The sequence below is a fragment of the Triturus cristatus genome, chromosome 11, assembly GCF_964204655.1.
Source record: "Triturus cristatus chromosome 11, aTriCri1.1, whole genome shotgun sequence".
Taxonomy (NCBI): domain Eukaryota; kingdom Metazoa; phylum Chordata; class Amphibia; order Caudata; family Salamandridae; genus Triturus; species Triturus cristatus.
This window is the reverse complement of record NC_140594.1, coordinates 1,125,841,184-1,125,858,765: the sequence shown is the minus strand read 5'-3', so window position 1 is coordinate 1,125,858,765 and position 17,582 is coordinate 1,125,841,184. Positions and strand designations below refer to the sequence as shown.

The following is a 17,582-nucleotide window of genomic DNA, read 5'->3' as shown; positions in this document are numbered from 1 at the left end:
CTTTACTGATTAATAGACCTCACTAGATTTCTGTAAAGAAAATATAAATAATTATAATAAACTGAAAACGTCCAAGCCACAATAAACACACTCAATCTTTGTACAACATATTGTTTTTAATAGTCAAAGCATTACTCTGAACATTCATTTCCAGCAAATTAAGTAAGGTCACGCTGGGACGGATAATGCTCTCTGTGCCTTTAGTGAAATCTAGATTCTCCTAATAAAACCTCTTTGGGAATCTACATTTTGTGTCAAGACCAGAGGCGAGCAATATGCATGTTCATCACTTCTCAAAACCACTAAAGATACATGTTGCACTGTGTAAATTAATCAATCAATCAATCATGACATTTGTAAAGCGCACTACATACCCGCGAGGGTCTCAAGGCGCCCCTGCATTTGAACAACTGGCAGGTTTCAAGAGGCACTTAAAGTTCACCTGACAGAAACACTTTACTGGCCATGGTCCCTTGTACCAAAAAGACTCTTGTACATCCCTGCTTCTTTCATTACCACTTGGCTAGAGTTGCTTTGGAAACGGACCCTAAAGGCTTAACACAAGACAACCACAACAGTCACACACCCTCCCTGCGAAATTCACTCATCCTTCTTTCATATTCTTTCAAACAACACACTACACACAAGTGAGGATGTGTGTTGAATCTCTGATTAAACACAGAAGACCTAGTTTCAGTCTCTACAAATCAAGACCTCTTTATTTATTTTCCATTTACTAACCAGTGACCCGCAGCAACCACTGACCTATAACAATTAATCATCCCATAAATTATTCCTTTCCCAAATAAGTGAGACAGAAAATTGGATATTTCTGTCGCAGAAGCTTCTAAAGGATCCAAACCTACTCCATCCAACAGCATACCCAGGTCCTTTGTGTTACAACCTATCTCTGTCATCCTTGGACCCCAGCATTCCTTGAGCAGTTTGTGAGCCTCATTTCAATTCCCTTCAAAGTGGGCTCCACCTCTGAAATTCTGCAAGAAGGTTCAGGGTTCTGTTGGCCACCAGAGGATGTTTTCGCCATCTGGGCCCATCAGCAAACCTCCCTTCACAGGAATTTAAAAAAAAATTCCTCTTCTGCTAACTTAATCGCCCCTGGAAATGAGGATTGTTTCACCCAGAAGGGAATCGGTAGCACAGCCTGACACTCCTGCTTCCTCACTAGTGGAGAACCCTTTGAATCATAGCAAATGGAGGAAAAGCATTGATCTTTTTCCCCCTCCAATCCTGTTTTAGTGCAGCCACCACTTCTGAAGTGTGCCTCAAATTATAGAACCTCTTCAACAACCTCGTTAACGGAGAAGCAAAAAGATCCATCTACAAAGAAATCCAGTGCTCTTGCAGCATTCAAAGATTCCAATAGCAGTGGTCCCTTAAATATTAATGTCCATTCCGGACACGCTTCCACAGGTTCTTTCCTTAACCTGTGGGAGCACAACACATTCTAACTTTATTTGCCCTCCAGCAAAGTGGCGGAGACAGACGTGTGACACTTTGGATCACGCCGCTCTCAAAGCTTTCCACATCTCCGTTCCTCCTGCTTCTTAAGAGAAAGCAGGCGCGTTGCACGACCTCCAGGCAGTGCAAGGGTCAGTTGCGTTGTTGCATGTGTGTTCCTCTGAAGTAAATTAAATGCTGTGCTCAGGCTTCAGAAAAAAATAAAATACTCTAAATTATTTAATGTAAACTTATTCACAAAAACAATTACATTCCCTCTAATACCGCTCCACCCCCTTTTTTTTTTCTTTCTTTCTTTTTAACAAACCGCAAGTCCTACCAAAAACAAGTTTAGTTAAATTATGAAAATAAAGAAACCCACTAAACTTCAAACTTGGCAAAACAGCAAGATTAGATGAATGGAACTCATTATTTCTACAACCTATTAATGTATATATAAAACAGATATTTCACTGACAAGGAGCAGCAGTGAAAAGAGGATGGCTGCTGTTTTTGAGTCAATTAGGACTTAGCTGTTCTAGTTCTGGAAATTTGAATGGCCACATGGAGAAAGCAATAAAAGATGTATGGAAAATGCTAGCCTCTGGACTTGACAGTAAATGTGCTCTTCAAATGTGAGACTCTAAAATATGTCCAGGGGTGCTATGTCCCATCATAGACTGTTTTACAATCACTGACCATCTTAGTCTGAATGGTTACTTCAAATACACAAGGAAAGTATCAGTTGTTCAATTCCAGCCTGCAAGTGTGTTTAGTTTACAAGTTGTTACACATACATACATATGGTCGTTAGCTTTTGAACATGCATTGTCACCTGTATTTATTTGCACATGGCATGTTTTGTACGTGTACTATAACAAGTTTTAAAGCAAACCTCCTCCTGTACCTGCAGGTGCTAAACCTTCTACGTACATTAACATTTAAGAACACAATCCCGTTTGACAGATTTTAAGCACCAGCTAGGCTAAAGGTTGAAATAACTACGCTTGTTTTTTGCTCAGAAATGAAAGCAGCCTGTAGATCTACACAGAGAGGCCTGTGGTGCCAGAGCTGTTGCTAATTCAAAATCTTGTACAACCATAAATGTTTTTTTAAAAACATATTGCATGTACATTTGACAACCGAAAACAAACCTTGTTTTTAATTGTTTTTTCATGCTGCTGTGCAAAGATGAGGAGTTGAAAATGATATTAAGATTATCCTCATTGTTACTAACCAGAATGTAGTCTGCTGTGCTCTGGCATACTGTGAAGGTTAATTTAGCGAGGTCCCAAAGTGAGTCAGAGAGGTAAGGTCAGTGATACAGAGAGCTTTGTATCTCAAACACTGCAGCAGCCATCACACAAAAACTCTACTGTCCATGACCTAATACTGAATCAAGTGCCTGGAAGCCACATGTAATCTCATTAGTGACAACCCCCACTCCACTCCCCTCACAATCAAATGCAACTCATGGAATCAGTTCACATACTAAAACACTTTCACCAACAACACTCTCGCTCTACAGCGTGCTGGATACATTCCTGCTCTGACAAATTTCAATCCAGGGGATTGTGCCCCACAGGATGTTGGGCACATTGACAAAGTTCAATAGCATAGTGCACCTTGAGGGAGAGAAGGCCACCCTGGATGTGCAAAAAGTAAATACTTTTAACCCAACATGACTGTTCTCCATGTGCCAGTGAAGAACCTGAACCTTTTGGACCTGGCGGCGCAGGGTACGCCTTAATCTCCTGGGTTCTCCTGCTTCAGCTAACAGAGACACGGGGACACTCTGTCGGCGTAAAAGATCAGATTTTATTAGCTGCAGCTAGTACAGTTGTCCTAGAAGTACACACGGTATGTTCTCAGGAGACTGCCACTTCACTCCGTGGTGTACAATCTTATATTGGTACAGAAGACATATACATTAACCAGAAAACACACCTCTTACACACATCGAGAGCCAATAAGGGAAGTTTAAGATAGGACAGAGCCAATAGAGAAGGTTGGAAAACAAGATATCAAGTAACCCGAAGAAGCCTCTCCTTCAACTGTGTTTGCCACCCCTCCCCACAGGTTAAGGTATTAATGTGTCTGTAACTGACTTGCAGGTGGCGAGATATGTTTGTGTGTTTTGGAGGACAGTTGTGAAACGAGAGAATACGAGCAGAAGACAGTGAAGGCCAGAAGATAAGATAAAGTCAGAAGAGAATAGTGTGAACCAACAGATAGTTAAGACAGGGATTAGAAAAACCAGACGGGGATTAGTGTACTCGGCCAGTCCCTAACACCAGCTTTGTAAACAGAGGCACAAGGCTATTTTGACACAATATTGCAGGAAAAGCAGAAAAGACTTCGTTCGCCGTGCTGCCTGAGTGAGGGCAACACAAAATGGCGGCGGTTTACAAAATGGCGGGTCAATACGATCGAGATCGAAAATCGAATTTCCTCACCAGATAAACATGGCCATCATGACTGCCTGTGGGCAAGAAATACATCCTAATATAAATTTGTGGACTACTCTATTAACCTCTGGGGAAATTAACAGCACAACCTTCCGATGCAAGTAGGCCATTCTCACCTGTACTAAAATCGGGCAATATTTTGTATTTGTTGTCACCGTTAGTTCATTACCTGTAGTGAACTTTATGCTGTAATTTAACCCATGGTGCCAAACAGTAAAAACTTTGTTCCGTTGCAGGTGTGACGGGTGTGAAGCAGTGCTCTCTGGGATCGAGCAGCAAGTTATGAGAGCTAATCAGTTTAAGGAGTCCCATCTACGCACACAGCAGCACATTGAGACAGAGGTGGGTGCAATTTTCCATCTGTATGTGTCTACAAACTAATTTGAAAATGGTAAGTAATAAAATTTGTAATTGTTTTTAGATAATGTAAATTAAAATGGCTGCAAGTCCTTCGAAGGAACGTTCGTGTTTGTCCTGTTCATCCTTCCAAATTAGAAGATCTTGTCCTAGATGTTTGCTAGACCCACAGTATAACCTATGGCCTGGTATTTAATCATTTTATTTGGAAGTAGCCCACGTTTCTGTGCCAGTGATTAATCCTGATAAAACTCAACATCACATTCATTGACAAGGAAAAGCTTACAAAAAATGGACCTAGCTCATAGTGGATTAGTATGGTCTAGCGTAAGAGTCAGAATCATAACCCCAAATGATAAAAGAATGAAAGTATAGTATGCCTTTCATACAGTAATTTAGGTAGACAAGAAGATTAATTAAATGCTCAACATAGTGTTTTACTGGAAATATGTGCTCAAATTGCTGCAAATTATAACTTGTTTTTCTTGCTTGAAAAACATCTTTCTGCCGCCCATGGCCAAATACTGTGATGTGCTTTTTTACATACTGATCCGGATAGTGCCGCTGCTAAACCACTACCATAAAAGTGACTTTGACACAGTTTTTTCTAAGAATCAAAAATGTTCTTCTACACATTATTGATTACGTGGGACTGAGATGTATGTCCTGCCGCAGATTAATGATATTTGATGTATAGGCAAGCACACTCAGGAACCTGTTCTCCCTTTACTGAAAGGCACTTTCTTCCTTGATTAAGCAGATGGCATTATTGGGTCTAGCTCAGGCTAATAAGTAGGGCAGAGATGTTTATGAGCTTAAAAATTTAACTACAGGGTAACATATTGTGTTTTTTCAGCTCTTTGGTCTTTTAGATTTTGATGGCCATTTTCCTTTTCACAGAACTTTCAGCATCTTGTCTTTCTACTGCTGATTTGAATGCCAAGTCTGCATCAAGGGTGTCATTCAAAAAGCAGTTTGAACATTTTGTTAATCGATAGCCCTCCCAAAGAGACGCAGGCACTATTCAGTCCCAGACTTTGGCTGCGTAGAACGGTGAGAAGAAATTGGTGTATCATGTGGAGTAAGACACAGACTCTGCCTTGTCAGACATATGTGTGCTCCTTCTAAACCTTTTTACACTTATAATGTCAGGGTAGCGGAACTCACTTCTGGTCCTTGCAAGATGTCTAGATTGCTTAGTATTTGAAATTCTCTCTGCTGCCATCTGTTGTCATCTACAGGGCGCTAGTTTAAATTGAAGCATTGCCTTTAAATTGAGTACTATTAAATTTGGGAACAGTAACGCCTGTTATTTACAGAATTTGGAAACTGTAAAAGTGCAATATTAAACAATACATAAAAAGGAAACTATGGAATACTTCATTAGGGAAATATAAATAGTTCAGCTTCCCGTCTGTTTTTGGTGAGTCTGAAAAGCAAACGTTTAGATTCCCCATCATGGAGATTTTGTTTGAATTCATAAACAATAAAATATCTTCTCCCTTGAGCAGGATACCGGAGCACATGTTAAAGTTTGTAAGTTTCTATTTTAAAAACCTTTTAAGAAGAAACATTATGTTGGAGGCATATGAGCTGCAGATCACACACTTAGGATAGTAGATCGCCATCTGGTGTTGGGCTCCGATGCTTGCAGGTGTCTTCGGAAGAAGTCTTTGGTCACGAGATAGGTGACTCCTCCCTTGGACTACAGTGCGCATGGGCATCAACTCCATCCTTAGATTGTTTTTTTCCCGCCATTGGGTTCGGATGCAACTTTTCCGCTCCGGTTGGAAATCTCAATCCAAGCTTTTTGAAGCGAAAAACGTACACAAAACCATCGAAGCACCTTACTCGACATCGATTTCATCGGCTCGATTCCGGACGTCGACGTGGGCCGCTGGGCCTATCCACGCCGTGAGGCCTACGGCTCATGGAAAGGACGCCTTTCAAAAAATGCCCCCAGTGTGGAGCAAAAGTTCCGCACAGTGACCACCACAAAGTCTGCAACCTGTGCCTATCACCGGAACACGACAAGTCCAACTGTCCAGCCTGCGCAGCATTTCGATCCAAAAAGACCATTCGAGATCGAAGGGCTCGACGCCACATCATGGCACAGAGACCAGCTCTGGAACCAGAAAACATCTTTGATGAGGTGTGGTAAATATTTAAATTACCTGTACTATTTTTTATGCGGTAAAGTCTAGTAAGAATAACTCAGTCAAAATAAGAGGCAGAATCCGTGGTATTAGAGGTTCTGAAAAGGACTTTATTCCTTACAAAGGAATTATGGTTCGAACCAGGCAATCATATTCCATCACCACGAAGGTTCAGGAAGGGATAGGCAATACATTATTGACAAGTAAATATATATATATGAAAAGCATTGCATTAAGACAGATGCAGGAGGCGTAACAGCTGATAATACAGATAAGACTACACATACGTAATGAAAATAGGCGTAATAATAGGCGTATACTAGAAACGTCATTTAAAATGATGTCACAAGTGGGTGGATCCATAAGAGAATCCTGCAGTGTCAGCAGAAATATTTGGCAGAGATGCGCGCGCAGCCGCATGACGTGTGATTGACGTGCAACTAGAGGGTGAAGGGGGATTGACATTTAGCTCTACATGTGGAGACAGAAGTCTGGGGGGTCAGGTCAACCTAATCCCAAATCGTATCTAATATCTTTGTTTAAGGAACTGTTTTATCCAAAAGGAAAGGTCTCTCGGACGGAATCTATTCTATACTGACTGTTAGTGCATGTACAAGCGTCTATGTGTCTACATGGGATGCGAGGGGGCAGGAATCTTCCATGGTAACAGGGGCTATGAATTACTTGCATAAAGACAGCGAGGCCGAGCCCTTTGCTCGGTAGCTGGAAGGATGTTTACCTAAACTACTAGACAGGAATGCATTGGATGAGGAGCGGAGCAGATAACTTGAAGGCTGAATACAGTTTTTTGGGCAGGCAACAGGCCGCGTCAGGCACCGTTAGCCGCGCAGGGAGTAGGACAAAGTTCATGGATACGGATGCAGGTCCAAGCTGGAGCATTTCAGAGGCAGAAGCAGGAAAAGGCTTGATGGCAGAATTCAGGGCCTACTCGCCTGAACTGTAAAACGTGAAAAGTGAACCATATAAAGTCGGTGGCCAATCATACTTAGGAATGGAATATTCGACCCATTCATGGCGGATCTGAAAGAGGACATGTTGACGTTGGACGCACATGTATTTGCGTCTTCATAGCTGGAACTGGAGGGAACATACATGTACTTGTAGCATGTACATGGGGCCGTTGGGGTCTAAGATAGGGGACACAATTGACCATAAAAATTCATATTTCCTCAGAGGGTCCAGATGTCCCGGAAGAAGATTCCGAGGATCTACAAATCATCTTTGAAGCAGACGACTCAGACGACCCCATTACTCCTGGGCAACGCGTGAGTACTACTGCCCCTGCCCCAACCCCTCCAAAACCAAAGGCATTGGTCAAGACTTTGCCTGCTGGCCTCAGTCGAGACCGAAAACATCCTTCAGAAGCCCCGCCTCCGGGCTCGGCTCCGAAGAAACATAAGCCTTCCGGTAGCTCGGGCACGATCAAGCCGCATGTCATTGTTCCACCGGCTCCTTCGGCACCGAAGACAAAAGACCTCTCGGCACCGAAATCGTCTCCGACGCCTTCGGCACAGAAAACATCTAAGCCCATAGATAAACCGGCATCGAAACTTCCCAAGCTGAAAGATACACCTTCGGCTCGAAAACCATCATCGGCACCGAAAACACCGGCTAAGGACTCTCACACACCTCCTAAAGCCAAAAACTCCACCGATCAACCAAAACCTCAATCGGAACCGAAAAAATCGGCGCCAAAAACTGTTCCTGAGGAACAAGAACTTTTCCATCCATATCCCATTGATCCACGACAGAAAAAGATCTATATTAATCCAAAGACTGGACATGTCACCGCGGTGCCATGTAAAAAACGGAAACTGGACACACCACCTGCCCCAGTTCCTATAAACAAGAAGGACTCTGCAACATCGCCTATTCCTCCTTCCTCTCCCATACTACCTTCTACCCCACCCCCTCTGCCTACACCACCCTTACCTCTACCCTCTCCATCACATACACCACCTCCACAGGATGATGATGATGACCTAGGGGGAGGGGGTGATCCTAATGATCCGTTCACGGATCCAGATACCGCACCACTGGATGATTGGGCATTCCCTCTACCAGACATGCCTGACCCTCAGCCATATCCCTCCAAACCATCACCTCCAGATGACCACCTAGGGTTTGGCCAATTATTAAATAGAGCAGCACTTTACCATGGCGTCACCATGCACTCCGACGCACCTGAAGAAGACTTCCTATTAGATACTTTTGAGCAGTCTCAAAAGTCTGTACAAATTTTACCTATGATTAAAGGAGTCATAAAACACGCCCCAGAGGTATTTAAAGACCCCGTCCGTGCCAGGGTTCTTAACCCAAGAATAGAAAAGAAATATAGGCCTGCCCCTGAAGATCCTTGTTACATCAAAGGACCGCTCCCTTTGGATTCTTTGGTCGTTTCCAACGCTAGGAAACGCGCCAACTCCCAAACCACAGGAGATACACCACCCCCGACAAAGAATCCAAACTGTTAGAAGCCTCTGGCAAATGAATAGCAGCACAAGCCGCTAACTATTGGCGTATTGCCAACACCCAAGCCCTACTAGCACGCTATGACAGGGCTCACTACGACCAGTTGGAGAATCTGCTACAACATCTGCCAGACCAATATAAAGCCCAGGCAAATGATCTTATCCAGGAGGGAAAACTTATTTCAAATGCGTCAATTAAATGTGCACTTGACGCCGCAGACACCGCCTCTAGAGCAATAAACACAAGTGTGCTCCTTAGACGACATGCCTGGCTACGCATTTCAGGCTTTAAGCCAGAGGTACAAACTACCATCCTTAATCAGCCATTCAACCAAGAACAGCTATTTGGGCCAGCAGTAGACACTGCCCTTGAAAAGATGAAAAAAGACACCGAGATTGCTAAGTCCATGGGAGCATTACAGTCTCCACAACCACGTGGCTCCTTTCGACGCTCCTTCTACAGAGGAGCCTCCAAGAATATGGGGGCGGACACCTCCTCTACATTCAAACCCGCTACACAAACATCCCCCGGTAGAGGATATTTTAGAGGCGGATATAGAGGAAACAACAACAAGGGACGAGGTCGAGGCAATACCAACACTCGCACCTTCCCTGCCACAAAACAGTAACTTTCCTCCACTCCCCCCAGACCATTCCACTCCAGTCGGGGGAAGACTCAAACAGTTCCTACCTGTCTGGAACTCCATCACAACAGACAAGTGGGTAAGACAAGTTATCCAGTATGGTTACTTCCTGGAACTCACAACTACCCCCCCACATATACCACCCAAACAGCGTTCCATGTCACCAGACCATCTTACGCACCTCAAACAAGAGGTTCTCTCATTGCTTCAAAAACACGCTATAGAACCAGTTCCCTTACAACATCAGGGTACAGGGGTATACTCACTATACTTCCTAATCCCCAAAAAGGACGGGACTCTAAGACCAATACTCGACCTCAGACCCCTAAATCTGTATATAAACTCAGATCATTTCCATATGATCACTCTTCAACAAGTGCTCTCACTTCTACAACAAGGCGATTTCCTTGCCACACTAGATCTCAAGGACGCCTACTTCCACATTCCCATACATCCTGCTCACAGGAAGTATCTAAGGTTTGTGGTGGACGGACAACACTACCAGTTTACAGTCATTCCATTCGGAGTAACAACCGCGCCCAGAGTATTCACCAAATGTCTAGCAGTAGTAGCAGCACATCTCAGAAGACAACAAATTCATGTCTTCCCGTATCTAGACGACTGGCTAATAAAAGCCAAGTCATTCAACAAATGTGTTCTACACACTCACCAAACTATCCAAATCTTAAACAACTTGGGATTCACAATAAACTATCCCAAATCTCATCTCCAACCCTCTCACATACATCAGTATCTAGGAGCCACCATAAACACCTCCACAGCCCTAGCATACCCCAGCCCTGTCAGGATAGCCAATATACAAGTTCTTTTCGCAAAATTTCAAACCCAACACTCTCTTCCAGCAAGAGTATTCATGCAACTCATAGGCATGATGGCGTCATGTATCCTCATTGTGCCTTATGCAAGACTTCAAATGCGTCCCTTGCAAGAATGTCTAGCACGTCAGTGCACTCAGGCTCACGGACAACTTACAGATCTGGTGTTGGTGGACAGCCGCACACATCGCCCTCTCAAATGGTGGAACATAAAAAATCTGTCCAAAGGGCGGCCGTTCCTAGGGCCTCTTCCACAGATAGTGCTGACAACGGACGCATCACTCACAGGATGGGTAGCCCACCTCCTCGGACACACCACTCAGGGCAAATGGACCACTCAACAGAAAGTGCTCCATATCAATTGCTAGAACTGCTAGCAGTGTTCCTAGCACTAAAATCATTCCAACTACATCTCCAGAACAAAACTGTCCTCATCCGGACGGACAACATGACAGCCATGTATTACATACAAAAACAAGGAGGCACACATTCTCTCCAGCTGTCCCAGCTCGCACAGAACATTTGGAGATGGGCCATTCCCCAGAACATATACCTACTTGCAGAACACCTTCCAGGGGTTCACAATCAAATTGCCGATCTGTTAAGTCGACAAACTCAACAGATCCACGAATGGGAATTACATCCACAAGTCCTACTGCCCTTTTTCCAACAATGGGGCCAACCAGACATAGATCTGTTCGCCACACACGAAAATGCAAAATGCCCAACCTTCGCCGCCAGGTTTCCCCACCCAGAGTCAAAGGGCAATGCAATATGGATGAACTGGTCAGGCAGATTTGCGTACGCTTTTCCGCCTCTCCCACTCATTCCATTAGTGGTACGCAAGCTCAGGCAACAGTCTCTCAAACTGATCCTAGTAGCTCCAACATGGGCACGCCAGCTGTGGTACCCAACACTACTGGAACTCTCGCCTATTCCACACCAAAATCTGCACCTCTCCCCGTCCTTATTAACCCAGAACCATGGAGAAATCAGACACCCAGATCCAGGTCAACTGAATCTAGCGATCTGGCTCCTGAAGTCCTAGAGTTCGGTTACCTAAACCTGCCACCAGACTGCATGAATAATGCTTCCTTTACATCGAGGATTTACTTTGGTAGTTATTACTTTGCAGCAAAGTTTTTGTTGTTGCTTTTTTTTTTTAAATGAGAAGTTTTAAAGAAAACTAAACAATGCCTGGAAAGGTGGTATCACAGACCAAACAGTGCATATAAATATATCAATTAATTCAGTTCATAGTATGTCCTCCATCGACCCCAGATCTCTTGTGCTTCTGGGGCTATCCTCTGGCTATGTACACCAGTTACTCAAGTCTTCGGCACTACAGGTTCAGGCAAAATCCCGTATAGCTATGTGGGTACCCCGTGCCACCAGTGACCCTTCCCCTTTGGTTCCCCCCACCTCTTCAAGCAGGCCTAGAAACGCTATGCCCAGGGATGCGTCTATGGGGTGCTCCAGGACCCTCACCAGTGTGCGGAATACCTCTGCCCAGTTTCAGGCTATCACTGGGCAGGATCATACCATATGGAAGAAGCCCACCTTGTCCCATGTGCACCTAGTACGTACAAAAGAGGAGCATATGTGGGCCCTCCACAGATGCTTCAGTGTCAGAATTTTATGAGTCGGAGCTTGAAGGATATTGCCAACTCTCTCTGGACCATTAACGCAGCCCTCCTCCTCCTAGAGTGTTCCCATCCATCCCACCAACTTTACTTTCAAAGAAATTAAGAGGTTTGATGAGTTAGTCACCAAATATTTGTAAATATGGGATAAACTCCCCTCTCCCTGGGACCCCTATCGACTTGTGCGCCTCAAGCTCCCTTATACATTGTTCTGATGCTAATTTCTTTCAAACCAAGCAAGTTCACTTCTCTGAGTAAATCTTCACTTTCATGTAAAGTTTTCTGTTAATCCGTACAAGTTTCTTCTGTAGTTGAAAGCAAAGATACCTATGGGAGTTAAAATGAGACCTGCTGTTTTTTTTTTTTTTACCTCAACATGAATTGATCCCCCAAACGGATGTGTTTTCATGATATCTCAAAATATCACGAATAAGCGAAACCTAAGTCTCTGCTAAGTGTTGTGCTGATCCGAAAGTGTTCAATAGTTATTAGCAAACGAAATACGTTTGATATTGTTAAACTTTGCTCCCTATTCCCCTATCGTCCCCTTTCTCAGAGGTGCATGAAACCTGGGATTCCTGCTCTGACATAACCTGCTGACATCCTGCTAAATTTCATGCAGATTCATTAAAGAACACCAAAGTTATTAGCACATGAAATTCTTTTGCCCCTCATTATAACTTTGTCCCACCCCTTGATGGATCTGAACGAATCCTGTCACAGAAGGCAAGGCATGCTAAAGGTCTGCCATATTTCATGTAGATTCATAAATTAAATGATCTCAAAGGAGGCAAGGGGGATTTGGTATGGCCAGTACTTACCTCCAATATGTTATGAAAGTATTTAGAGGGTGTACAGTTCAGAAGTCAAGAGGTGCCTATGGCTAATTTACCTTGTTTTAGGGTCAGGAACAAACCGCATACCTGTTTAGAAGCAAATGCCTCGCCCATTATTTTGGTGGCATGCTTCATCATCAGACATATGCTCCTCCCCCTGCCGCACGCTTGGGGTGGGGCTGCCCTCTCCTCCGCCCCCCCCCCCCCCTCAACCCCCCTGAAAGTATGCTCTATGGCCCCCAGACTAAGAATTCTTTCTTTGTGGCATGGTTGGTTACGGAGGGTGGGTTCAGGGTGGGATTGGGAGTTGTGGGACAGTTGAGCGGACACCGCTCCCCTCAAATACAATAGCTTGAAGGCTGGGAATGTAGTACGCAACAATGTGCTTGACTGGTGACCTTCCTAGCTGTCTTGGGACATTATCGGAATGTATCGTAGACAATACTACATTTTGTACTGATTGCGCACAATGCCTGAATTGTATCCTATGCCTTCTACATAATTAATGTGTTCACTGCAATATGTAATACGATGTACCTTCACATTAAAAAGCTTAATAAAGTTTGTTAAAAAACAATCCAAAAAAAAATCAGACATATGCTCCTCTTAGGGCAGGCTCTGCAATGCCTAATGGGCCCCTTTGGGGGGGGGGGGGCAGGGGGGGCAGGGTGCGCTTTTTGCCATAGATCATTTGTTGTTTAACCAAGGAGTCTATCTAAGTAGACCCTGTATAGAGTGTAGACTGGCTTTAAAGATTGGTGAGGACAATTAAAATTCATCAAGTGATGCCATAGTTAGTAGCAAATTACCACTTTTGATCCCCCCATTTAAATGTGCTCCCTTTTAGACGAAATTGCACGAATTCAGAAATACCAAATACCTAAATTTATAGGCAAATCAAAAATACCCCTTCCAGCTTTCAAAATCTAACTTAAATATGACGTCTTCAGGATGAGCCAAGAACACTTTTCCAGCGCTAACTTCTCATACTTCCTTGAACAGAGTTCTGCTTAAGTCCCATGTTTTGTGTTATTCAGTTCAGTCTTTTTCTGTATCGAGTTACAACTTATTGATTCATCTGGACACACTCTGTCGCCGCTCTAATATCCTCCTTCTCTTGACTCCAGTTGAAACCAAGCCTGCAGGTTTGAAAATCCCTGCCCTACAAGGAATTCCACAAGGATAAATTAGTGCTTCAAAAGCACAAATAATTTCTGCAAACTTTTTAATCAGATTACCACATAAATCATGCATTTGCCATCCTCATTTCTTTTTGTACCTTTTCATTTGAGCTATATCGGACCCTCCTTTAATTTTGGAGGGCCATAACCTGTTGCCTGTATCAGGCTGGTGGTTTCGACTCCTAAAACATGTTTGTATTGCAAGAAAGCTTCAAAACCTTTCTGGAGTAAGTCTGTTGTCTCTTGTGCTATTGATGCCTAATTGGTTCACTCTAATCTGCCACCAACCATCATTCTTTACCATACTCCTAGTGCCAGGGCAGCTGTTGTGGCCTTCTAAATGATGCCAAAGCCACGTCAAACATGCCCAAACCACAGGATCTTTATAGCAGCTCCCTCGTATTGGGCCTGGAAGTTTTGTAAACCACATGCTTTATTTTTTTTCACATGGCTGTTATTACTTAGACCGAAAAGAAATGTATTTTTATGTTGTTACATTGATTTACTTTTTTATGTGAGCTTTCTTCATAATGAAATTTCGTGATAAAGGTCTTTTCACCCCTGTGCGTCTTTTTATTTTCATTACAGGTCACAAACATAAGGAAAACATTGAAAGCCACAACCTCTGCAACCGCTCAAGATCTGGACCAACATCTCGCAGATCGGGACGGGCCTTCCCTCAGCGAGCAAAGGCAGCCCACCAAGAAAATGTCCAAGGTTAAGGGGCTTGGGGCCAGTCGCCACTGATGCCTTGAGCATTGACACTTTTCAGGAAAAAAACACCTGTTTACAGACTCTCACATCACAGACAGGAGATCCTGCTTACAGTTTTCAGGTGGGCGCTCCTAAGCCATGCGCCAGCCTGCAGGCAAAGCCGGTGATGCAACCAATAAATCTGAAGTTGGTTTTTTAAGTGGAATAAAGCAGTTTCATTGTTTAGCTTGTTCTGTTAAACAAGTTCCCAAAGCAGTATTGAATTTGTAGACCTCTACCTCCCAACTCCATTGCACAGGAGTCTCCCCTTACTCCATTGCACAGGAGTATGTGAAAAGAGTACACTTTGGTCGATGGATTGTTTGGTGTGTGGATGACTTCTTGTGAAGATTATCTGATGGATGCATTTGTAATTGTTCTGTTGCCCCTTAAAACTTGAAGCTAATGTCATCTGTACTGGTGTGTAGACCATTTCCGTACCTTAATTGATGCTGGGTTTCCACTGGTTTGCGGATAACTGTTCTGACCAGCCAAATTCCCCTAATGTTATGACAGCAATGTAGACATTTTAAATTACACAGACCCTAGTTGGCCTGTAACTAAAAAGAAAAAAGGGGGAAAAAAGCAAATTGAGTAAACTGCTTTTTTTCGCAAGCCAATTTGGTAGGATTTGGTTTTTCTTCATTTTCGGTAGGCGGTAGCCGCCTGACGAATGAAACAACTGATGTAAGTATTCTGAAACTTTGTCTCCTGGTTACCTTTCTGTGACCCTGCATGCTAATCTCATCAGCGTTACATGGAATACTTTGGTTCAGGCTGGTATGCGTTAAATCGAAAGATACAAACCCACCTTCAGAAGGAATGAAACCCCTAGTAGGTAATGTTGGGACATTGCATTATTCCACTGCCCCCCAGTCAATCTTGTAATATTTAGTTGAACTTAAAATGCTGACTCTGTTTCTACGTGGGAATATTGTGATATCACCACATATGTCCTGAGCTTCTGTTTACAATAGAATATTCCTTCAGTGACACTATCGGAGCATTGAATTGACTCAGTCACCCTGTTCGAGTTTGTTGTTTTGGATGCTTGTATATGTTTCTTTTTATAGAACACATGAGTGCAGGACTGGTTACTTTGTGCCACCCCAGGAAAGGCCACAGTCACAGCCAGCTTGATCCATGCTGCCCCTTCATGTACTGAGATAAAGAGGCATATTTTTTAAGTGTTCTTGTTCCTCAGGTGTATGTTAATGTAGAATGCAGAGAGAGGCATTGCAGAACACATGTATCCCAGTACGTGTAACCTGCCTCCAGCTTCCTTTCTATTAGTATTAGTTTTAAGTGTGGTTCTGCTGCCATGTGCTAAGAAAGCTCAGGGCGAGAGTCCTTCGTGCCATTCTACTGGTTTTGCTTCTACGGCTTCGTTCCTTTCTTCTGCTCGGTAGCACTTGGGAGCTGTGATGCCCAATAATGCCTTGCACCATTCATATTCCTTTCCACCTAGTACTAGTCAGTGGAATTCTTGAGGCTGCTACTCATGGGAAATGTTGCCCAGAATGGGTAAGCTCCAGCCTACAGCTGCCATCTTATTTGATGAATCTGTACATTCCTTCTTTGCATGCCAGTTGCTCTCCACACACTCCTCTCTGGCCTATGTGCACCTTCGCCTCCACTCCATTTATATCTCTCTGTTTTCAAAGCGATGAGATGTTCCTTGACATCATGACTCATTTGGACCCCAATCTAATTTTACAGATTTGAAAATAAAATCAATTTCTATGGGGCTTTCTATGTTTTAAACCGTAAACTGCGGGTTCATATTTCCACTTAAACTGATCTGTGGAAAACAGATCACCAAAGTTGGCCCTGGTTTGGCCAAGGAATCTAAGCAGTGTTTTTTTATCAGCTAAGAATGGGGTCATTGGACCAATTCAACCTGGAGCTAATGTGCACTGCCGAGGATCACACACCCAACTCGAAAAAAAGTAGGAATTTGTAAAAACATTTTGGAATATGGCTGCATTGTTACTTGTGTACTAAAGTTGCCTTTCTTACCCATCACGGTACCTGCGTTGTTGATATTTTGTGGCATCTTTTGTACAGTACATTTCCTGTTTTTTGAACGATGTGAAGCGAGGATTGATACGCTCTTGTAACTGACTTGAAAATACCTTTCTGGTTACGAAGCACATTTGAAAACATTAAAAGCATTGATTTTGTTGTAATTTTGTGTTGAATCTTTTTTTTGTTTGTTAAATTATATGGACTTGTCGTGTATCTACAATCAAAGATCATTGAAGCACAAGGATTACCAAACAGCCTTGCAGAACCACGCTTCAACATTACTTCCAAATTCTCTAGCGTGTGCATCTTGATAAACCTAAAAACCTTTATTTTAATGGTAAATAATAATTCTGCATTCATAATCCTGCTCTTAAACCGCTTCAGTTGGAAGACCACTTCCAGAAAACAAGCATTTACAGAAATGGATGGTATTAATATAGATGCAAAGTGTGCCCTGATTTTAGTATAGATGTGAAGTGTGTGGTAAGTCAAATAATTGAGCCCTTCGTCAGTAAGCTCGACCTTGGCTGTATGAGTTAGATTTTTCCTCCTCCCTTTTACACCTTCTAGTACTATGATAATTCGTGTTGATATAATTTGCCTAAGTGTGACTATTTGAGCCAAACTCTTGTATCAGGGCTTTGACACACTAGGCCATGTAACGTTTGGGTATATCCTCCTCAATCAGTGGATCTTTTTAGATGTTTGTGTGCGTAGGTCAAGGGGCAGC

At 43.2% G+C, this 17,582-nt stretch overlaps 1 protein-coding gene across 2 annotated transcripts in view; it reads left to right on the top strand.

The window, feature by feature from the left end:
• Nucleotides 1–17,013, top strand: part of COPS7B (COP9 signalosome subunit 7B) — an 87,352-nt gene extending 70,339 nt beyond the window's left edge. For both annotated transcript variants that reach the window (XM_085635698.1, XM_085635699.1), the window contains exons 6-7: nt 4,163–4,268; nt 14,660–17,013. In XM_085635698.1, coding sequence (XP_085491824.1) covers nt 4,163–4,268; nt 14,660–14,818 — 265 coding nt within the window. In that variant the 3' untranslated portion in view covers nt 14,819–17,013. The remainder of the gene's footprint in view (nt 1–4,162; nt 4,269–14,659) is intronic.
• The last annotated feature ends 569 nt before the right edge of the window (nt 17,014–17,582 follow it).